General features: G+C 47.6%; 1 protein-coding gene across 1 annotated transcript in view; it reads right to left on the bottom strand.

The window, feature by feature from the left end:
- Positions 1-19,852, bottom strand: part of GRIK1 (glutamate ionotropic receptor kainate type subunit 1) — a 248,748-nt gene that overhangs the window by 93,396 nt on the left and 135,500 nt on the right. Inside the window, exon 4 of the mRNA XM_074983450.1 lies at positions 17,257-17,438. Coding sequence (XP_074839551.1) covers positions 17,257-17,438 — 182 coding nt within the window. The remainder of the gene's footprint in view (positions 1-17,256; positions 17,439-19,852) is intronic.

Raw genomic sequence — 19,852 nt, 5'->3', positions numbered from 1 at the left:
TTTCCTCCTGAAACAGACAGCTAAACAGGATGTCTCGGAGCACTTTACAAAATGAGCAAGTATTATCATCTCCAATTTATGGTTCAATGGGTTCCCAAGTGAATTTCCCAGTAAAGGAGAGTGTACGATCATTATTTTTGGTACCCTTTTTAAACAGTTGTGTAGTGATCTCTGTCTGCAAGTAATTGGTTTCTATAATTACTACTCCATTTTTATTATTAAAGTCCTTGTGAATGCAGTCAGTTTGTTTCAGTCTTTGTCTTTGGGACAAATCCACTGTGGAAAGCAGCCCATAGGCTACGTCTACACTTTCCCAAAACTTTGAAATGACCATGCAAATGGCCATTTCGAAGTTTACTAATGAAGCACTGAAATACATATTCAGCGCCTCATTAGAATGCCGGCAGCCGCGGCACTTTGAAATCGCCGTGGCTCGTCCAGACGGGGGTCCTTTTCGAAAGGACCCCAGCAACTTTGAAATCCCCTTAGTCCTATTCTGTTGGTAGGAATAAGGCAATTTCAAAGTTGGTAGGGTCCTTTCAAAAAGGACCCCTGTCTGGACAAGCCGCACAGCAGCAAGCCGCAGCAATACATCTGAAGAAGTGGGTCTTTGCCAATGAAAGCTTATGCTCCAAAATATCTGTTAGTCTATAAGGTGCAGTAGGACTACTTGTTGTTTTTGAAGATACAGACTACCATGGCTACCTCTCTGATACTCTTCAAAGCTGGACAGCTATTAAAAATGTAGATTGTGAGGTGTTTGGGGCAGGGACCTTTTGTTCTGTGTTTATACAGAACCTAGCACAATGGGTCCTAGCTCATGATTGGGACACTTACATATCACTATTGCTAAAAATATGGTAACCCCCCAAAGGCCCCAATCTCATTTGGACCCCTTTGCGCTAAACACACGATTTACAGTTAAGTAAACATGATCCTTGCCCCCAAGAGAGAGACTGAGCAAGGAGAGGAAAGACAGAGTTAACGGAAACCATGAGGGGTGTTATGATGATTTGATGTACAGACATCTGACCATAAGAAATGATGTCGAGGCTTTGTCTACACTTCCAAGAGCTTTACTGTGGTGGTGTGGTCATGGTACCAACACTGGGAGAGAGCTCTCCCAGCATTCTTGGTAAAAAGAAAACCTCCAAAGGGGAGTAGTTCCCAGCAATGGGAACCTGTTTACACCGGTGCACCTCTGTAACTTGCTGTGCTAGGGGAATCTTTTTTCACACCCCTGAGAGAAAAGTTACAGCACAGTAGCTTACCAGTACAGACAAGCCCTAAGACTGCTAATTTATTTCTTGTCCATTTCTGACCAACTATGCAATGGTAAGAATTTTCAGTTGCAACTGAGTGGTGAATTTGAAAGGATAAAGTAGAGATGAAAGACTCTGCACCCTCCTTGGTAGTCCCCTGAGTCATCCAGTCCTGTATAAACCTACTGTTCAGGTAAAACCCTTCTGAAGGGAAGGATCTCTGGCCAGATATGAGATTACGTGTTGAACAAGCCAACATTATGCCATCAACTTTTATGGCAGCACTTAAAACGTTAAGTTCGCATGGCTTCCATCTGGAAAATGGCTTTATGAGCAATAGGTAAAAGTGACCATGAAGAATAGATGAGGTTTTCATGAATTGTAGCTGCAATTTCCAGTAACATGAAACTGACAAGAATGCTGCAGAATCAAAAGGACAGCAAATTAATTCACTAATTTGAATGGATTCCCTTTGACCTACATTCTTATATCCAGGCTACATTTAGAGCACCATTTTAAGCAATGTCAAAGGAAACTTTTATGACTGCACTGAGGTGATGTTTAAAACTCCTATAAATTGAGGCTGCCGTAGGTGAAATTAGTCAGGTCTTCTCTGGGTAATTGCCAGGTGGCATGCATATATCCCAAATAGCTCACCCACAACTGGCAGTAATCAGTACCGTGGCATGTAATTGCAGTAAAGTGTCCAATGACTTTGAGGGCCAAATCCAAAGGCAACTGAAACCAGTGGAAAGATTATCCTTGAATAAATAGTCTTTGATTCAGTCCACAAGTGTGCATGATGACTAAACTTTCCTGTCATTCATAAAGATAGTCCTTTCAAGTCACTTTTAAATGCTCTTGGCCTGATTAATCAGTGGCTTGCACCTTTTATAGTTATTTAAATCAACACAAAATTGGCTGCAAATCTGAACTGCCACATTTCATGCCTGATTTGCACTATTGTAAAATAACTACACACAGCAAAGGGCAAGGGTGAATCAGCCTCCCTGTGTATTCCTAGGGGGAAGCTTGTGCCATTAATCAAACACTACCTATTAATTAGGAACATTTCATTATGATTAATTTGCTTATTTATTCTTTAAAAAAATCCCCTCTTTCTAGCAGACTCAATTAGTGGTTTGTTTGGTTTTTTTAACTTATTAAAGGCTAAAATGAAATGTCAGGAAATTTAAAAAACTTCTTGTGACATTTCTCTAGAAAAGTAAGCAGAAGAATTGCCCTATATAGCTGTGATAGCTAAAGCACAGGAATGAAAACCTTGGCCCACGGACATCACACAAGCACCTTAAGCAATCCACATGTAAGTTTGCACAACTGCAAAGTAGCACTTCAAATGTGTTTTATGCCTCGTTTAGTTTCAAAATGGCTACGTCTCCTCTCGCCCCAGAACTACATACGGGGCATAATAATGGACCTAATCAAAAGATGCTAATGAGGCGCTGCCTCATTATAGCCAAATAGGAATAAGGGGATTTTGAAGCGTGCGGGGTCCTTCTGAAAAGGACCCTGCGTAGGCTAGCCAGACGTGATCAAAAGCGGCACTTTTGAAGTGCTGTGGCTGCCATTATGCTAAAGAGGTGCTGCATACTCATGGCAGTGCATCATTAGCATCTTTCGATTAAGTTAATTATCATGCCCCTTTCAAAGTTCTGGGGCTAGTGTAGATATAGCCAATATGTTTAATAACTGTGTATACAGTGGATCATCACAGTGACTTCTCACCTCTGCCTGACTCCTTGGGCCTCATTCCTGAAAACAAATATGGTGTTGTCATTGTAGCACAGTTTCTAACAGGCATTTGCACATCTTACAAAAGCACCTTTGCAATTTAGCACGAGTAGCAGCCTCTGCAAAAGATGGGGGTGGGAGCTTTTAATTACCTTGACATTTTTTGGAAAACTAATATGGCAAAACACAAAATTTCCAATACATTTTTGCAATGTCCTGGCACAATATTTGGTCCAGTAAACGGGGGAAGTAACCTATATCAGGTCCCATAAGAAGAAAAATTGAAGGAAAATGGGCAGTCAACTGGCAGTTTCTCAAGAAGACAATATTAAAGGTACAATTGCAAACTATCCAAAAATTTTTGGGAAGAGGGGGCCTCCGGAAGGAGGACTTCCTTCCAGAAGCCCCCTGGGGACGCGCTTCTACACAGCATTTTAGAGTCCGGAAGAATGGTCTTCCAGACTCCAAATCATGTGATGTTATGCTAATGAGGCACAGGGAATCTGCATCTGCGCCTCATTAGCATCTCTCACTCCATGTATTAGCATGCCACTTCCAAAGGAAGTGGCCTGTGTGGAAAAGGCCAGTGAGTGGCTCATGAAACTGAGGCTCACTAAAAACTAACAGGTGATTATTGTGAGAACCAATATAGCAGGGAAGGAGAGCAAATATTTGATGGCATCAAGAAGGCTCAGGTGTTTAATACCTATTTTCCATCAGTCTTTCTTAAAAAGTGTTAATGGTGCCCAGATATCCAGTATAATTAATACTAAAAGCAAGGGGGAAGGAATGAAAGCCAAAATAAGGAAAGAACAAGTAAGACAAAGACAAGTCAGCAAGAATTAGTGAAATTCATCTTAGGGAATTTAAATAACTAGCTGAAGAAATCTCAGAACCATAATTACCTTTGAGAACTTCTGGAAGATGGGTGAGATCCCAGCAGACTGGAGAAGGGCAAACAGAGTCCATCTTTTAAAAAGGGAACAAAGAAGACTGGAGAAATATAGCCCAGCCAATGATACGTTTAGTGTAGAAAAAAGGAGACTTGTGGGGGCACCTGAAAACTGTTTTCACATGTATTAAGGGCTATTACAAAAAGGACTGTACTCAATTGTTCTTCCTGTTCACTAATGGGAGGACCAGAAGTAGCGGGCATAACCTGTAATAGGGGAGCTTTGGGTTAGCTAGTTAAGCTGGGGAATGGGCTTCCAAGGCTACGTCTAGGCTATTTCGATGAATAACGTCTACACGTCCTCCAGGGCTGGCAACGTCGATGTTGAACATCGACGTTGCGCAGCACCACATCGAAATAGGCGCAGCGAGGGAACGTCTACACGCCACAGTAGCACACATCGAAATAAGGGTGCCAGGCACAGCTGCAGACAGGGTCACAGGGCGGACTCAACAGCCAGCCGCTCCCTTAAAGGGCCCCTCCCAGACACACTTGCACTAAACAGCACAAGATCCACAGAGCCGACAACGAGTCGCAGACCCTGTGCATGCAGCATGAATCCCCCGCTGCAGCAGCAGCAGCCAGAAGCCCTGGGCTAAGGGCTGCTGCACACGGTGACCATACAGCCCCGCACGGGCTGGAGAGACAGCGTCTCTCAACCCCCCAGCTGATGGCTGCCATGGAGGACCCCACAATTTCGACGTTGCGGGACGCGGATCATCTACACGGTCCCTACTTCGACGTTGAACGTCGAAGTAGGGCGCTATTCCGATCCCCTCATGAGGTTAGCGACTTCGACGTCTCGCCGCCTAACGTCGAAGTTAACTTCGAAATAGCGCCCGGCGCGTGTAGCCGCGACGGGCGCTATTTCGATATTAGTGCCGCTACTTCGAAGTAGCGTGCACGTGTAGACACAGCTCAAGGGAGGTTGTGGAATCCCCATCACTGGAGATTTTTATAAACAGGTTGGACGAACACCTGTCAGGGTAATCTAGTTGTATTTGGTTCTGCCTCAGCACAAAGGGCTGGACTTGATGACTTCTCAAGGTCCCTGCGAAATGCACATTTCTGTGATTCTAGGATAGGGGTATTGCAAGTTAGGAATCAAATACATTGACATAACATTATCAGTGTTTGATTACCTATTGCTAATTTATTGTCAGTGCTATTGTTCAATTTCATGAGCTTTCAGTTACTCATTAAAATAATTAAATGTATTATAACCACGCTATTTCCTCAGCTTATGAAGATAAGCCTTATTGAATACAACTCACCCATATCCCCTTGATGCAGAATGTTCTTATGATAATGTAGAATGAGAGAACCGTACTGTGTAAATCCAGAGTATAATCATTTGTGGAACTGAAAAACTTGACTGCAATTTGTGGAGTTACCCTTTCCTGAATACACACTTAACTATAACTAGAATTTGGCTTCTAATGTACACACATTTCAAGGAAATGCCATTGTCTATAAAACACTTCAATTGCAAAGTAACTCTTGTATCTAATACCATTTTATACCATCATACACGTTACTAAAACTTTGAACAAATATCTGTCCTCTCAGTTAAGCACGTGTAGCCATCTAACGCTGTCTTGGATTGCTTCCTAAGCTTGCCCCATTAAAATGATATGTAGCATTATGGAAAAAAAGAGGACTGTCAAAAAAAAAAATCCAGACATTTATCAATAGCTGCCTCCATCTTCCATATCTTCTGGCCATACATGATCAACCACCAAGACTGGTGGCAACTGAATCATCAATCTCCTGCTGAAGAAGAAATCAGGAAGAGAAGATGGCGGTGGATTTGGTATACCCTTAGAAAACCAACTGCCACCATCACAAGGCAAGCCTAAAGTTGGAACTCACAAGGAAAAAGGAAAAGAGGATGCCCAAGAAACACCTGGAGTAGAGACCAGAAGGCAAACACTAAAAAGAGGGGGTATACCTCATCAGAACTGAAAAAGGTCACCAAGGACAGGGGGCGCTCACGAATGGTCATCAGTGGTCTATGCTCGAACATGTAGGAGTGGAAGAGGCTACTACCACAAAGCCATATGGAGTTTAGACTCTCCACTGGAGCATAGACATAGTAGTAGCATTTTTCAGTCCTGCACAAGTTTAGGAAGATTACATAGTCTGTTAGCAGAATTTACAGATTGTCAGCAGAGTCACGTGCGGTTTGCATGATTGTAAATGTCACTGGTTTAAAGAGACTTAGACTGAGATTTTCAAAAGGTGGTTAAGGGTGCTATTGGGTCTCTCTGAAAATTCCGTACTGTAGACTGAGCTAGTGCTGCGTGTTTCATTTGTAAGTGCTCTCAGTTCAAAGTTTTAAGAACCACATGAAGCTTTCAGCTGAATTGCTCGGTTCAAAAATGATCACCAAGTCTATCAACACAGGCAGTAGAATCTGTAAGCTCCATCAGCCAAATTGCCCCAGTTGAAGAAGTTGACAAATTCTCTTGGCAAAGTGGTAGAGAGAAATACTGTTGTCTTGTAGTTCATTGACTAACATATAATCACCTTTCCTCCACACCTAGAATTACAGCAAATTATCATCTTCCTACCAGAAAACAACATAACGCTCTGTATCAGGAGACGGTGTAGTTCCAATTGGATGTGACATCTAGTTAGCAACGCTCTCCCCGTCTTTTGCTCTCAAGAAAATTTCATGCTGCTACAGAAGAAAGGTGCAGAGAATCACAGCTGTTTCCCACTCTTCCGAGATTTTGGGTTGGAGAAGGGACAGCTCTGATTCTAACCAGTTAGTCAGAACAGCGGGAGCTTGTGAGGCTGGTGAAAGTTCATCTCGTCAGATACCAGATGATCATCTTGAGAACAGACTAATCAGAAGAGTATGAGTATCAGAGTGGGCTTAAATTAATTTATTGGTCTGAGTGTTTGTTTATTGAGTGCTTGCCACCTTCACAAAGAAGAAGCATGGCTTAACTATATTTTATCAGAGCTCTAAAATAACTTAAAAAGTAGTAAGTCTCCTATAGGAAAGTGAATTCTCTTTTTCGACAGGGACCCTGGGGTAAATAAACCACCACATTTTGCTCAGGCCTCAGTACAGACCTGTTCAATAGGCCTAGCTGTATGATATATTTAGACACATTTCCGCATTCCCACGTTAAGGGCTTTATTTTTGACTTATTTGTTTTTAGCTAAAGGGCATATCTAGCCATAAAGCAACCCTTGCTATGGTCAGACATCTGATCCTGCACTTAGGACAGTGCAGGAGCTCTCTGCACCTGTTTGGAGACTGGGTGTAGTCAACAGTCACCGTGTTTCAGGATTGTTGCAGTTGTGGTAGGGTAGAGGGTGGGGGTTACTTTTTGCTTTTCTTCTGACTTTCAGGTTGGGAATGTGAGGTTAATCTCAAAGGACACTGCACTCCTTCCTCCCAGTGTGGAACTAAGTTTTTCTCTGTAGCCGTGTCTACACGTGCACGCTACTTCGAAGTAGCGGCACTAACTTCAAAATAGCACCCGTCACAGCTACACGCGTCGGGCGTTATTTCGAAGTTAACTTCGACGTTAGGCAGCGAGACGTCGAAGTCGCTAACCCCATGAGGGGATAGGAATAGCGCCCTACTTCGACATTCAACGTCGAAGTAGGGACCGTGTAGTCGTTGCGTGTCCCGCAACGTCAAAATTGCGGGGTCCTCCATGGCGGCCATCAGCTGAGGGGTTGAGAGACGCTCTCTGCAGCCCCTCAGCTCAATGGTGGCTGCGTGCAGCGGCCCCTTAAAGGTCCCCTCCCCCTCCCTTCCTGTGCAGGAAGCTGAGGGAACGTGCAGGCAGCAGCCCAGACACACGGCCAGCCTGCACGTTCCTCAGCAGCCACGGGACCATCAATGGCCGCCTGGCAGCCCCCCCAGCGCCCGCAGGGGACCCCCCCCAAGGGGAGCCAGGGCAGCCAGCCCAGGCAGGCAGGCAGCCAGGCTGGCAAGCGACAGCGGGGCCCCTCCTGGACAGAGGCCGAGCTGCGGGAGCTGCTGGGGCTCTGGAGCGAGGAGGAGGTGCTCCAGGTATTGGGGAGCAAGAGGCGGAACGCGGATGCGTTCGCTCAGCTAGCCGACGGCCTGGCTGCCCAGGGTCACCCTGCCCGCACTCCTGATCACGTCAGGAGTAAGGTGAAGGAGCTGCGGCAGGGTTACGCCCGGGCCCGGGATGCGGCCGGCCAATCTGGGGCCGCCCCCGTCACTTGCCCCTTTTACAGGGAGCTCAGGGACATCCTGGGCCCCCGGCACACCTCCTCCCCTCCGGCCACCCTTGATACTTCAGCTGACGAGCCCCAGCAGGCCCTTCAGCCGGAGTCCGCCCTGGAGGTAAGCCCCGCACCCCGGGGCACCCCCCCCGGAGCCCACCCCCGGGCCATCGCGGCAGGAGGAGGAGGAGGAGGGGGGCTCCTCCTCCACAGAATCCGGGCTGCAGATCCTCCTCCTGCCATCCCGGAGCAGCAGCCGGGCCTCCGCCCCCCGGGGATCTCTGGACCGTGGGAGTGGGCCGACAGGTATGTACCCCCCTCTGGTGTACACCCCTGGGCTTGAGGGGCGGGAGGTAATAGATATGTGTCCAGGGCCCCCCACATGCTCACATGGCCATGGCCCCAAGGACAGCAGGGCCATGTCCCTCACAGCACTGCATCAGCCCCTGCCCCCCCCACCCCGCATGACAGAGCCATGCCCCATCCCCGGGGCAGGGGGGAGTGGAACCTCGAGGGGCCCCCAGGAAGAGGGGGTGGGACACCCCGCAGCAGCAGCAACAGCAGCAGCAGCAGCATGTGATGGAGTGGAGGGAGTGCAAAAGGGAGACTCAGGCTAGCTATGAGCAACAAGAGCCGAATAGCTCCCAGGGGCAAAGGATGATCATGGGGCTACAGCTGGCAGGTGACACTTCTGCCCTGAACAAAGAGGAGGGAGGAGCCAAGCTGGCTTTGAATTGCGGGGGGGAGGGCAGGGGCCACAGATAGAGGCTAGGGGAAGGGAGAGCTGGAAGGCAGCCAGCCTGAGGAGGGGGAAAGCTGCATCCCAGAGGGGTACCCCTTGGGGTCTTCTCCCCAGGACGGGTTGGAAGGACTGTCTCTTCTGACAGCTGGTGCTGTCACTCCTGGGAGAAACTGGGCACCTGTGGCCTAAGAAACCTCTCCTGTCAGAGCCTGCGGAGTGAAGTGAGAGTCGCTCCCACCAGGGGACGGGGTGCAGTGCAGGGGGACCCCTGAACCCTATCCATCACAGCAGCATCTCCCGGGGACGGGGATGGGGAACCTGCAGCACAGGGCTGGGGGGACAAAGGCCACGGCTCGGGGCCCACACTAACGCCTGTCTCCATTCTTCTTCCCCCGCTCCTCTCCTGTGTCCCGCACCTGCACCATCGGAAGGACCGGAAGAGAGAGCCGGCGAGGCATCAGTGGTCCCGGAGACCCCTCCGGGGCCATCGCTCCAAGCAAGCCCCTCGGCCGAGGACCGACTGGCCCCACAGCGGGCTAGACGGCGGACCCTGCGCCACCACCAGCCGACGGCGACGGACCCCCAGCTGCTGGCCATCCACCGTCGGCAGCTGGAGGTCGCGGAGCAGCACCTGCGGGTGGAGCAACGCCACCTGCACCTGCAGGAGCGGGCGCTGGCCTGGCGCCAAGAGGCATGGGTGGCCTACATGGAGACTTTCAACTGCCTGGTGGACTACCTGGCCCCCCATGCTGTGCCGGCCGCAGCAGCGCCCGCCGTGCCTGCTCCACCCGCCGCACCACCAGCTGCTCCGCACATCGCCATCCCGTCCACCGTCGCCCCGCCACCCACCACCGAGGGCCGGAGCGCCGAGGGACCCCTGGAGACAGCTGAGACTCGCCGGGCATATCTTCCGGTCCGGCCCACCCCCAGCCAGCCCCGGACAGGGCTGCGGCCGCGGCGGGGCTGTTGGCCGCCCACGCCCAGTGCCGGACTTTAGGGGCGAGGGGCCCGGGACGTGGCCCCCCACCTTGTATATAGTTGGGACTTATTAATTTGTGCCCCCCGTTTGCCCCATCCCCCCCATGTAAATAGTTCTCCCCTTTATCATCCCTGGTTTTCTTTTTATTAGTGAACAAACATTTTTATTACTATTGTTTTATTTGTACACACTACTTTTGTTCCACACATGTTGTATATACTTTGTTGTTGTTTTATTTATAGTTAAAAAAAAAAAAAGTTCTAAAAGAAAAAGCAGTTTAAGTTCAGCCACAAGTGCGTGCTGTCATTTGTCCAGGAAAAGAGGGAGGGGGGTGCGGTTGGGTGCTCCATGGTGTGGGCGTGGGGCAGGGAGTGTTGTGGAGGAAGGGGTGGGCAGTGGGGGGCCTGGCAGAGTTCACCCCGCGGCCTCATCATCGAAGTGGGCCTGCAGGGCCTCCCGGACCCGGATCCCTTCGGGGTCCACCTGCCGACTGGGGGCAGCAGGTGGCTGCACGTCGGCCCTGCCGGCCTCCACAGCCCAGCCCTGGAAAAAGGCCTCCCCCTTGCTCTCCACCAAATTGTGCAGGGCGCAGCAGGCACCCACAATCAGGGGGATGTTGTTGGGGCCCGCATCCAGGCGGGTCAGGAGACATCTCCAGCGTCCTTTCAGGCAGCCAAATGAGCGCTCCACCACCTGGTGCGCGTGGTTCAGGCGCTGGTTGAAGCGCTCCTGGCTAGCGGAGAGATGGCCCGTGTACGGGTGCATGAGCCAGGGCCGGAGGGGGTATGCCGCATCTGCGATGACGCAGAGGGCCATGGTGGTGTCCCCCACAGGGATCTCCCACTGGGGGATGTAGGTCCCTGCCTCCAGCCGGCGGCACAGGCCCGAGTTCCGGAAAACCCGGGCGTCGTGGGTGCTGCCAGGCCAGCCCACATAAATGTCCTGGAAACGGCCCCGGATGTCCACCAAGGCCTGGAGGACCACAGAATGGTAGCCCTTGCGACTGATGTAGCGTCCTCCACTGTGATGCGGGGCGCGGATGGGGATGTGAGTCCCATCCAGAGCCCCGAAGCAATTGGGGAAGCCCAGGGTGGCAAAGGCCGCGATGGTGGCATCTGGGTCCCCCAGCCTCATGAGCCTGTGCAGGAGCATGGCATTGATGGCACGCACAACCTGCAGGGAAAGCACCTGGGAGAGCACCAATGAGGGGTGAGCAGGGTGTGCGTGGCCCTGCCCTGCCCTCCCCTGCCCTCTTCTGCCCGGGCCCCCCTCCCCTGTCCTGCCCTGCCCCCGTGGGTTCTCTTACCTCCATGAGGACAGCCCCGACGGTGGCTTTGCCGACACCAAACTGCTGTCCCACGGATCGGTAGCTGTTGGGAGTGGCCAGCTTCCAGACAGCGATGCTGACCCGTTTCTCCACAGGGAGGGCATGCCGCATGGTGGTGTCCTGGTGCCTGAGTGTGGGGGTGAGCCACTGGCACAGCTCCATAAATGTCTGCCGGCTCATCCTGAAGTTCCTGAGCCAGCGGTCGTCGTCCCACTCCTCAAGCACCAGCCGCTCCCACCAGTCGGTGCTGGTGGGGTAGCTCCACAACCGCCGGCGTGTGAGGCAGGGGTGGGGGCGGGGTGCTGCAGGGTTGGGGGTTGAGCCCTGCTGCCCTGGGGGCAGCTCCTCCTCCGGTGTAGCAAGGAGGTGCTCAGCTGCCTCCCGCATGGCATGGATCAGGGCAAACCCTGCTCCTGCCGGGAGGGCTGGGTGGACCTCTGGCGGCTGCTGCTGCTGCTGCTGGGGGTCCATGCCTGCGTCGCCCGGGGTCTGTGTGTCTATGGCTCCTCAGACCACGTGCTGTGCAGGCTGAGTGTGTCTGGGAGGGGCCCTTTAAGGGAGTGGCTAGCTGTTGCCCTGGAAGCGCTAGTCCGCCTTGTGACCCTGTCTGCAGCTGTGCCTGGCATCCCTATTTCGATGTGTGCTACTTTGGCGTATAGACGTTCCCTCGCAGCGCCTATTTCGATGTTGTGCTGTGCAACGTCGAAGTTGAACATCAACATTGCCAGCCCTGGAGGACGTGTAGACGTTATTCATCGAAATAGCCTATTTCGAAGTTGCTACATCGAAATAAGCTATTTCGATGTAGGCTTCACGTGTAGATGTAGCCTGTATGTGCCACTCGCATCCTAGTCGGGGGAGCCAGAGAATAAGGATGAGCTTCCTTCTGCCAACATGCTGTCTCCCATTCTACAAAACTTGTCCAACATTGAGGGGGAGACAGAGTCTTCCTGGCACAACTCCAAATGGACAGAGAAAGGGTACTTCTATGACAGGGAGAATCTGCTGTTTTGAAGGCATGCAGGCCTTGATACTAGATTGGGGGTCAGCAATCTTTCCAAGGCAGAGTGCTGAAATTTGACCTTTTGACCTCTATGTACAGTTCAAGTGCCCGTGATACTTTTTAAAGTCACTAATAGTCCTAATTACAACAGTTTCCTTCATAAATACATGAAGATGCAGAGCTTTGCCTTTCAGGTGATGGTTGGTAGCATTAGCTACTCTTTTGTTAATCCACAAGCACCATGGCTTTGAGCAAGCTCCTGGGTGCATGGGGGAGGAGGGGTGGAGCTGATCTCCCACTTCATTTGCCAATGAAAATCAGCTCTCATGCCATTCTTGGCACCCAAGCCAAGGTTTGCTGACCCCTGTACTAGATAGTACCCAGAGGTCCCTGAAATGTGGGGGTGGAGAGAGACCACCTAGAGTCCCATGGCAGGACAGGCACAGGCCTAGCAAGGGGGTGAAACATCTGTATTTTTGTTTTATAAAAACTGTGCTATGTATGAGCGCTTTCATTGCATTGATCACTGGCTAGATACATGGCCTAGCAACATATATTGCAGTACTCTGAGGAGGAAGCGGAGAAGGAGTGGAAGGGACTGATTGTGTCTGCTCAGGCAGTGCTTTTTCTTCCCATGTTTGGGTCCAAATTCATCCCCAGCATGGCAATAGCAGAGGCTTGATTCGTACATGGAGGAATTTCATGTGACATTTTATGATGATGCTGTTTTCCAAAATTGTTTGAAAAACTGGCAACTTAGAGTTAAAAAGCAACATAATCATAATACATGTGCCCCAGATATAATGTTACTTCTTTATCAACACCTTACCTCCACCGCTCCATCAACCGTCCACAAATATCCATGCATTCTCCAAGTCTCGGCTACTTAACTGCAAGGATTGTAAAAAGCTAAAGAACTGTAGGTATTGGCATTACTTCCATACTAAGTAACATGATTTTTGGTTTTGGTTTCTGCTTTTATGGGAAATTCTATATGCATTAAATTAGATTTATATATTTACTATCAAATTCTATGGCACGGTTTAAAATGTCTCTGGAGGAAGATCTGGTTCTCTATTAAGTTTTATCGGTTTTTCAGAATTTCTGTAGACCTCTAATTTCTTAATTTTATCCTTATTAAATCATATAGGATATTCCAGTAAGTCTACAGAAAGTACCGAACACCAGGCATCGGATCTATAGCTCTACCCTGCAATCATAACTTACCAACCTGAACATACACACACACACACACACACACACACACCCCAGCCCCTGCTTCAACTGCCTTTTAATGGGAGAAAGTTCCAACAAATTGCTGCTGCTTCTTTCATCTGCATTCTGTGACAAGCCTGTCTCATAACCACCATTTCTCCTCCAACAAAAGCATCAGAATCCACTTCTCTTCTTTTGTCTCCTCAGCCAAAACTTTGACCCGCATCCTGACTATCACTCCTGATTCTACAGTAGCCACATCCTCCCTGGCCTCTTTATTTTTCCCTCTCCAATCCATTCAATGGGCTGTGCTGCTCTGACCCAAAGCACAGCCCTGTTCAGTTTCCTGTTTCTTTCCCTGCGCGCTGCTTGTCTTCACTGTCAGTTCTTTGTAGAGCAATGTTGCAGCCTGCCACCTATCACTTGTCTCTTCAGTTCTCTTCTCTTCATGCCATAATTTCCCACTGTCATGTGCCCTTAGGCTCTTCCTATTTTCTTGACACTGTGATTGTTCATGAAAAAATAATCTACTATGCTTGAAATACTCCCCACCTCCACCAGTGAGCCAGGAACTCTTAGTTACTTGCTTCAGAGTCCTTGGAACTGACTTCTTTGTCTTGGCCTTCCACTGCAAAACTCTTTCCTGTGCCATCATTTGCCGCCATTGAGAACTATCATCTCACATGCCAAAATATAAATCAAAGTGTGTGACTTTCTTGAGTTCCCCTCCTGTTTCTCACCTTCATTATAGGCCCCCAGTTTGTATGTCAATATGCATGAGGAGAGCTGTCCTTACCCATACACAGAATACACAGATGCATAAGGCACCCGAAAATTTGGGTCTTAATGTCCACCCACCCACTTCCTCCTGTCCCTGTTCTGTGGCTTTGCTTCCTCTGGAGAAGTTCTAGGTCAGGGGTCAGCAACATTTCTGAGGCGGAATGCTGAAATTTGACCTTTTGACCTCTATGTAAGGTCCAAGTGCCAGTGGTACTTTTTAAAGTCACTAATAGTTCTACTTACAGCAGCTTCCTTCATAAATAAATTAAGATGCAGAGCTTTGCTGTTTAGGTGCTTTAGGAAAGAGATCTTGGGGTTATTGTGGATAGTTCTCTGAAAATATTCACACAGTGTACAGCAGCAGTCAAAAAAGCAAATAGGATGTTAGGAATTATTAAAAAAGGGATAGAAAATAAGACAAAGAATATTTTACTGCCCCTTTATAAAATTATAGTACATCCACATCTTGAATACTGCATACAGATGTGGTCTCCTCACCTCAAAAAAGACATTTGGGCATTAGAAAAGATTCAGAAAAGGGCAACTAAAATGATTAGGGGGTTAGAACGAGTCCCATATGAGGATAGGCTGAAGAGACTGGGACTTTTCAGTTTAGAAAATAGGTGACTGAGGGGGGATAAGATAGAGGTATATAAATTCATTAGCAGTGTGGAGAGAGTGAATAAAGAAAAGTTATTTACTTGTTCCCATGATACAAGAACTAGAGGACACCAAATGAAATTAATGGGTAGCAGGTTTAAAATTAATAACAGAAAGTTCTTTTTCACACAGCACACATTCAACCTGTGGAACTCCTTGCCAGAGGAGGCTGAGGCCACACTTGGTCAAAATTTTGAAATGGCCATGCTAATGGCCAAATCAAAGAATACTAATGAGGTGCTGAACTGAATATTCAGCGCCTCATTAGCATTCACATGCTTCCGGCTGCGGAGCTTCGAAATCGCTTCAGCTGAGCGGAATAAGGAAATTTCAAAATGTGCAGGGTCCTTTTGAAAAGGACTCCCATGTAACCACACTGAGCCTCATGCATTTGAAAGTAGCGCTTTCAAAGTGCCACAGCTGCAAGTGTGAAAATGCTAATGAGGCTCTGAATATTCAGTTCAGTGCCTCATTAGTATTCTTCAATTTGGCCATTAGCATGGCCATTTCAAAGTTTTGGCCAAGTGTGGCCACAGCCTAGAGAGTTCAAAGAAGAGCTAGATAAATTCACGGAGGCTAGGTCCATAAAAGGCTATTAGCCAGGGGGTAGGAATGGTGTCCCTGGTCTTTGTTTGTCAGAGGCTGGAGATGGATGGCAGAAGACAAGTCACTTGATCATTGTCTTCAGTCCGCACCCTCTGGGGCATGTGGCACTGGCCACTGTCAGCAGACAGGATGTTGGGCTAGATGGACCTTTGGTCTGACCTAGTAATGGCCATTCTTATATTTGGTAGCATTATCTGGTCTTTTGTTAATTCACAAGTGGCATGGCTTGGAGTAAGCTCCCAACTGCACGGCAGAGGAGCATGCTGATGAAAATCAATTTGTGTGCCACTCGTGGCACCTGTGCTGAGGGTTGGTGACCCTGATCTAGGCTGACTGTGAATAAGCCTGCCAGAGCCATTTGCAGAGCATTGAGCCCGAGAAAGAGCCATTCAAGTGGTAATGAAGCCATTTGACTGGCATATATAGTCAGTTTCTGAATTTGCTGTGTTAATAGACAAATTCTAAAATCACATCTCTAAAAAACATCATCCCCAACCTCTTCCCAGCTGTCATTGGGCAAAGTTCAATAGTACAGATTGCAGCTCTGAAAACCAGCACTCTCAGGCCTGGCACTATCGGGAGCTGGCTGTTCCTGAACCAAAGAGCCAGGGAGCCTAACGGCAGGATGACCAGTCAGGCCAACAACAACAGCCAGAGCCTGGGCCACCTAGGAAGCCAGAAACAGCTGGGAAAAGAGCTGGCAGCAGGTAGGGGGAGTTAAGGCAGGGTGCCTGCTGGGGTGATAGCCTGACAGCTGCAGGTGGCAAGCCTGGGGGCCGATGGCAGGGGACCTCCCCAGTCTGGGAAATTCTCTTGTTTGGGACCTGTCAAATTCCAATAGTGCCAGAACAGGGAGGCCCAACCTGTACTGAGTAGGGCCCCATAAACGCTAAGAATGACCCTGTGTACAGTCCTATGTGGTGCCTCAAGTGAAGTTGCTCTCTGTCTGCATGAGAACAGGAATCTGCCCATGCTGATCAGTTTGCAGTACTGGAGACTTACACCCCAACCCCACAAAGACTTAGATACCTTCTGCACTGAGGATCTACTCCCTTTGAGGTAAACTCAGAAATTAAGCAGATGTATATATCTTTGAGCCATGGAGCTTTAGATTGCAATCTCTTTGAGACAGGACTCTTTAGGGTTTATCCCGGTCTGTATCTGTGTGGCTGCAGAAACACAAAGTACATATCAGTGCATTTTTTTTCTTTTTCTGCCTCTTTTCACCTGCTCAGAATTTGGCAATTTGCCACCAGTGGGCCAAATTCCGTCCCATTACCTTGGTGTGAATATGGAGTTGCTATATTGTCTTCAGTGAAAATCCTACTGCTTCACCTTGGTGTAATCAGTTTAATTTTACCCAGTAGATTTCATGGAGAGAATTACTTGATTTGATCAAGTCGCTTTGCACTTGGAAAATGATCCTCACATTAGATACAAGGTTAAAAAAGTCAACAAAGGACATATTAAAAACAATGAAATAGTCCTTTCATCCCAGCAAGAATACAAAGTTGTAATTACAATCACAAATTGCCTTTGCTGGTACAACCCAAAATCTCTTCAGGAGCATAGTACCTCTTCAAAATGCTGTAAAACTCAGCAGAGCTTGTATAAGTTGTTCTTTACCAACTATCTTTGATAACAGATCTACAGCTTACTCCACTTGAATGCAGTTTTATTTTTCCCAGCAAATGAAAACCAAATGGCATGATATCTTTGAGAATGAGAAATGAGCATTATCAAGGGTTTTTTCCTCTTACCTGCTTGAGGATTTCTGCTGCTGTTTCATGAGAGCAATCAAATATCACATAGAACTCCTTCCCCTTCTTCATCTCCTTGAGCAAAGGCCTGGCATCTTTATTCCCAGAGGGCAACTGACGGATTTTGATTTTAATGTTGAATCTAGAAGGGGCTTTGATGAGCTCTTGCAGGCGAATTAGACCTGGAAAATGACAACCAATCATACGGTTGACTGTTCTGTGAAATGAGCATTTATTGCCATTCAGTCTCTTATCATTTTCAATATATTTCAAGCTGCCACCTATCTAAAGGTTAAGCTATTAACTTCTTATTTGTCATCTTTCTTGCTGGTGTAGTTCATGCGGTTGTTTTTTTCTTTGTGGGCACATTTACCTTGGTAACATAAATACTACAAATAAGTATGAATTTTTCTGTGATGGAATCTTTTCTGTCTGGCCTCTAATCATAAACATCAATGTTAAACAACGCAAACCTGGAACTGTGCCAACGTCTTGTAAATGTTCCTTTGTGACTTCAAAGGTGGGTAAATAATAGAAACATGTTTGGGTGATAGCATGTCTATCATAGTTCATTTGCAATCCAGGGCTGGGTCTACACTTACTTTGAATATCAACAGCTGCAACGCAATTTTAGGTACATCAATTGCATACCAAAAATCAATTTTGCACCCATCAATATTTGTCCCTCTCCCCACTGCAGAATGCCAGCTGGCGCACTCCTCCTGTCAGCATTCCTTAATCTTTGTGGCTCTCAGAAACGGCAGCTCAGAAGATTGAACCTAAGCATTCAATCTTCCATGGTGCATGCAGACCCTGCCCAGTAGATTAGGATGAGTGACACTTACCAATATTTAATTATTTATAGGCACTTCTGTGCTTATCACTCTAGGGGCAGAATATCTTACGAAAGTTCTGAAGTACGGGTTATCTTTCTTTGTATTTTTGGAGAAATCGAGGCACAGTGACAGTAAGTTTCTTGTATCATATCACACAGGAATAGTGAGATAGTGACTTTCTCCTGACACTCAACTCTGTGCCTTCATCACAAGACTACCTGTGCCTCATGCTATTTGACATGCCTAGCTTGATATCTAGAGGTTTAAAAACCTCGGTCTAGGCTGACTTATCACAGCTGAGCTCTGCCCCACGTATTCTGCTTATTAGGCATCAGTAGAGCAGCCTGCTGTTCAAAGAACCCTTAAATATTTTAAGTGTGACATTGCTTTCTCTTTCTAATTCTGCGTCATCTAAATTTTCTCAGGGAGGTGGCATATGCAAATGGATGGAGGAGCGCTCATCCATTGCTTTAATGTGTCGTCACAAGATCTGCTAAATCAATAGCGCTGCATCAATCACACCAGTACCAGGTTAGGCAGTGGGGTAGACCAGGCCTGTGTGACTTAGAGGGCTAAGTCACAAAGGAGATGCTGACAGTCAGGGAGTTAGCATGGAGCTGCAGAGTAGAAGAAGAGACCATGTAATGATGTGCAAACTGAGGAAGTGGGCGTCTGCCACATGAGCTAATTCCCAGTATGACCCTGAGAAGACACCAACCAGTGATGAGTGATGCACCTGATGTAATGTTTCCATCTTTCCAATTACGGATCTCCAATGAGACCCGCCCCCCAGAGATGCTGCCTCTGTTCTGCCTTTTCTCCCTTTCTCCCACCATATTTAAAAAAAAAAAAACATCATCCAGGCCTGTCAAATGACACCCAGACACTCAAGCCAAAACCTGGATTATCTGGTGAAAACTGAGTCAGTGGCAATCTTAATCCTGTGACAGTCTCATTTAAAAAGATAGAATAAAGGCACAAGATATGTACTTTTAAAAAGTTAACAAACACTAATTATAACAAATGATTCCCTCAGCAAGCCTGGGTGAGGGGGCGTATTTGGTTTACCTTGTGTTTGAACCTATTTGGCTGAATAATCCTCTAGAATAAGTTCTGTACTAATGGAAGGCAAACTGATATATAAAACATTACTGTTTCCTCTGATGTTAACTGGTGATTGCTACATTGCATGGTCTTGGCTTTCACTCAAGAATTTTTCTTCTGTTGTATTGGTTCTGTGCTTTTCAGGATTTTTTAACCATCAACAGTCAGTATAAGCATTATGCGTATTCAAATGCAAATCATTGTACCCAGGGTCAGAGACTACAGGCTGGCTTCCAGCCAGGGTGCCAGAGTCATTGTTATAAAAATAAAGCACAGGCTTCTGAAGCAGATGAGCCAACAGGGGAGTTTGTGTAATTTGGCTGTAAACTTGTAGTTTGCCTGTATCAAGCATGCAAGGGTTTTGTTGAGAATTGTGACATTTCAGCTGCTCTGACCAACATGATTTTAACAAAGAAAAATTTAGATGCAGGAAAAACACATTTCAGGTATGCTGAGAGCATTGCACTGACAATAATTCCTGAGCTTGACCATTACTGCTTTGTTTGAATATATTCTGCAGCAACATGAGTTATGTTAAAATGGTAGGTAAATTGTTGGAGCAAGAATGAGATTTGCTGGAGAAAATGTCACAGTGTGGCAGGGTTGGAGGAAAACAGCCCAGCTCCCTCAGAATGCACTGTGGAAAATGTACTCCC

This window comes from Carettochelys insculpta, chromosome 1 (assembly GCF_033958435.1).
Source record: "Carettochelys insculpta isolate YL-2023 chromosome 1, ASM3395843v1, whole genome shotgun sequence".
NCBI classification, from domain to species: domain Eukaryota; kingdom Metazoa; phylum Chordata; order Testudines; family Carettochelyidae; genus Carettochelys; species Carettochelys insculpta.
Note: the sequence above shows the minus strand (reverse complement) of the source record. Positions and strands in the feature narration are given on the sequence as shown.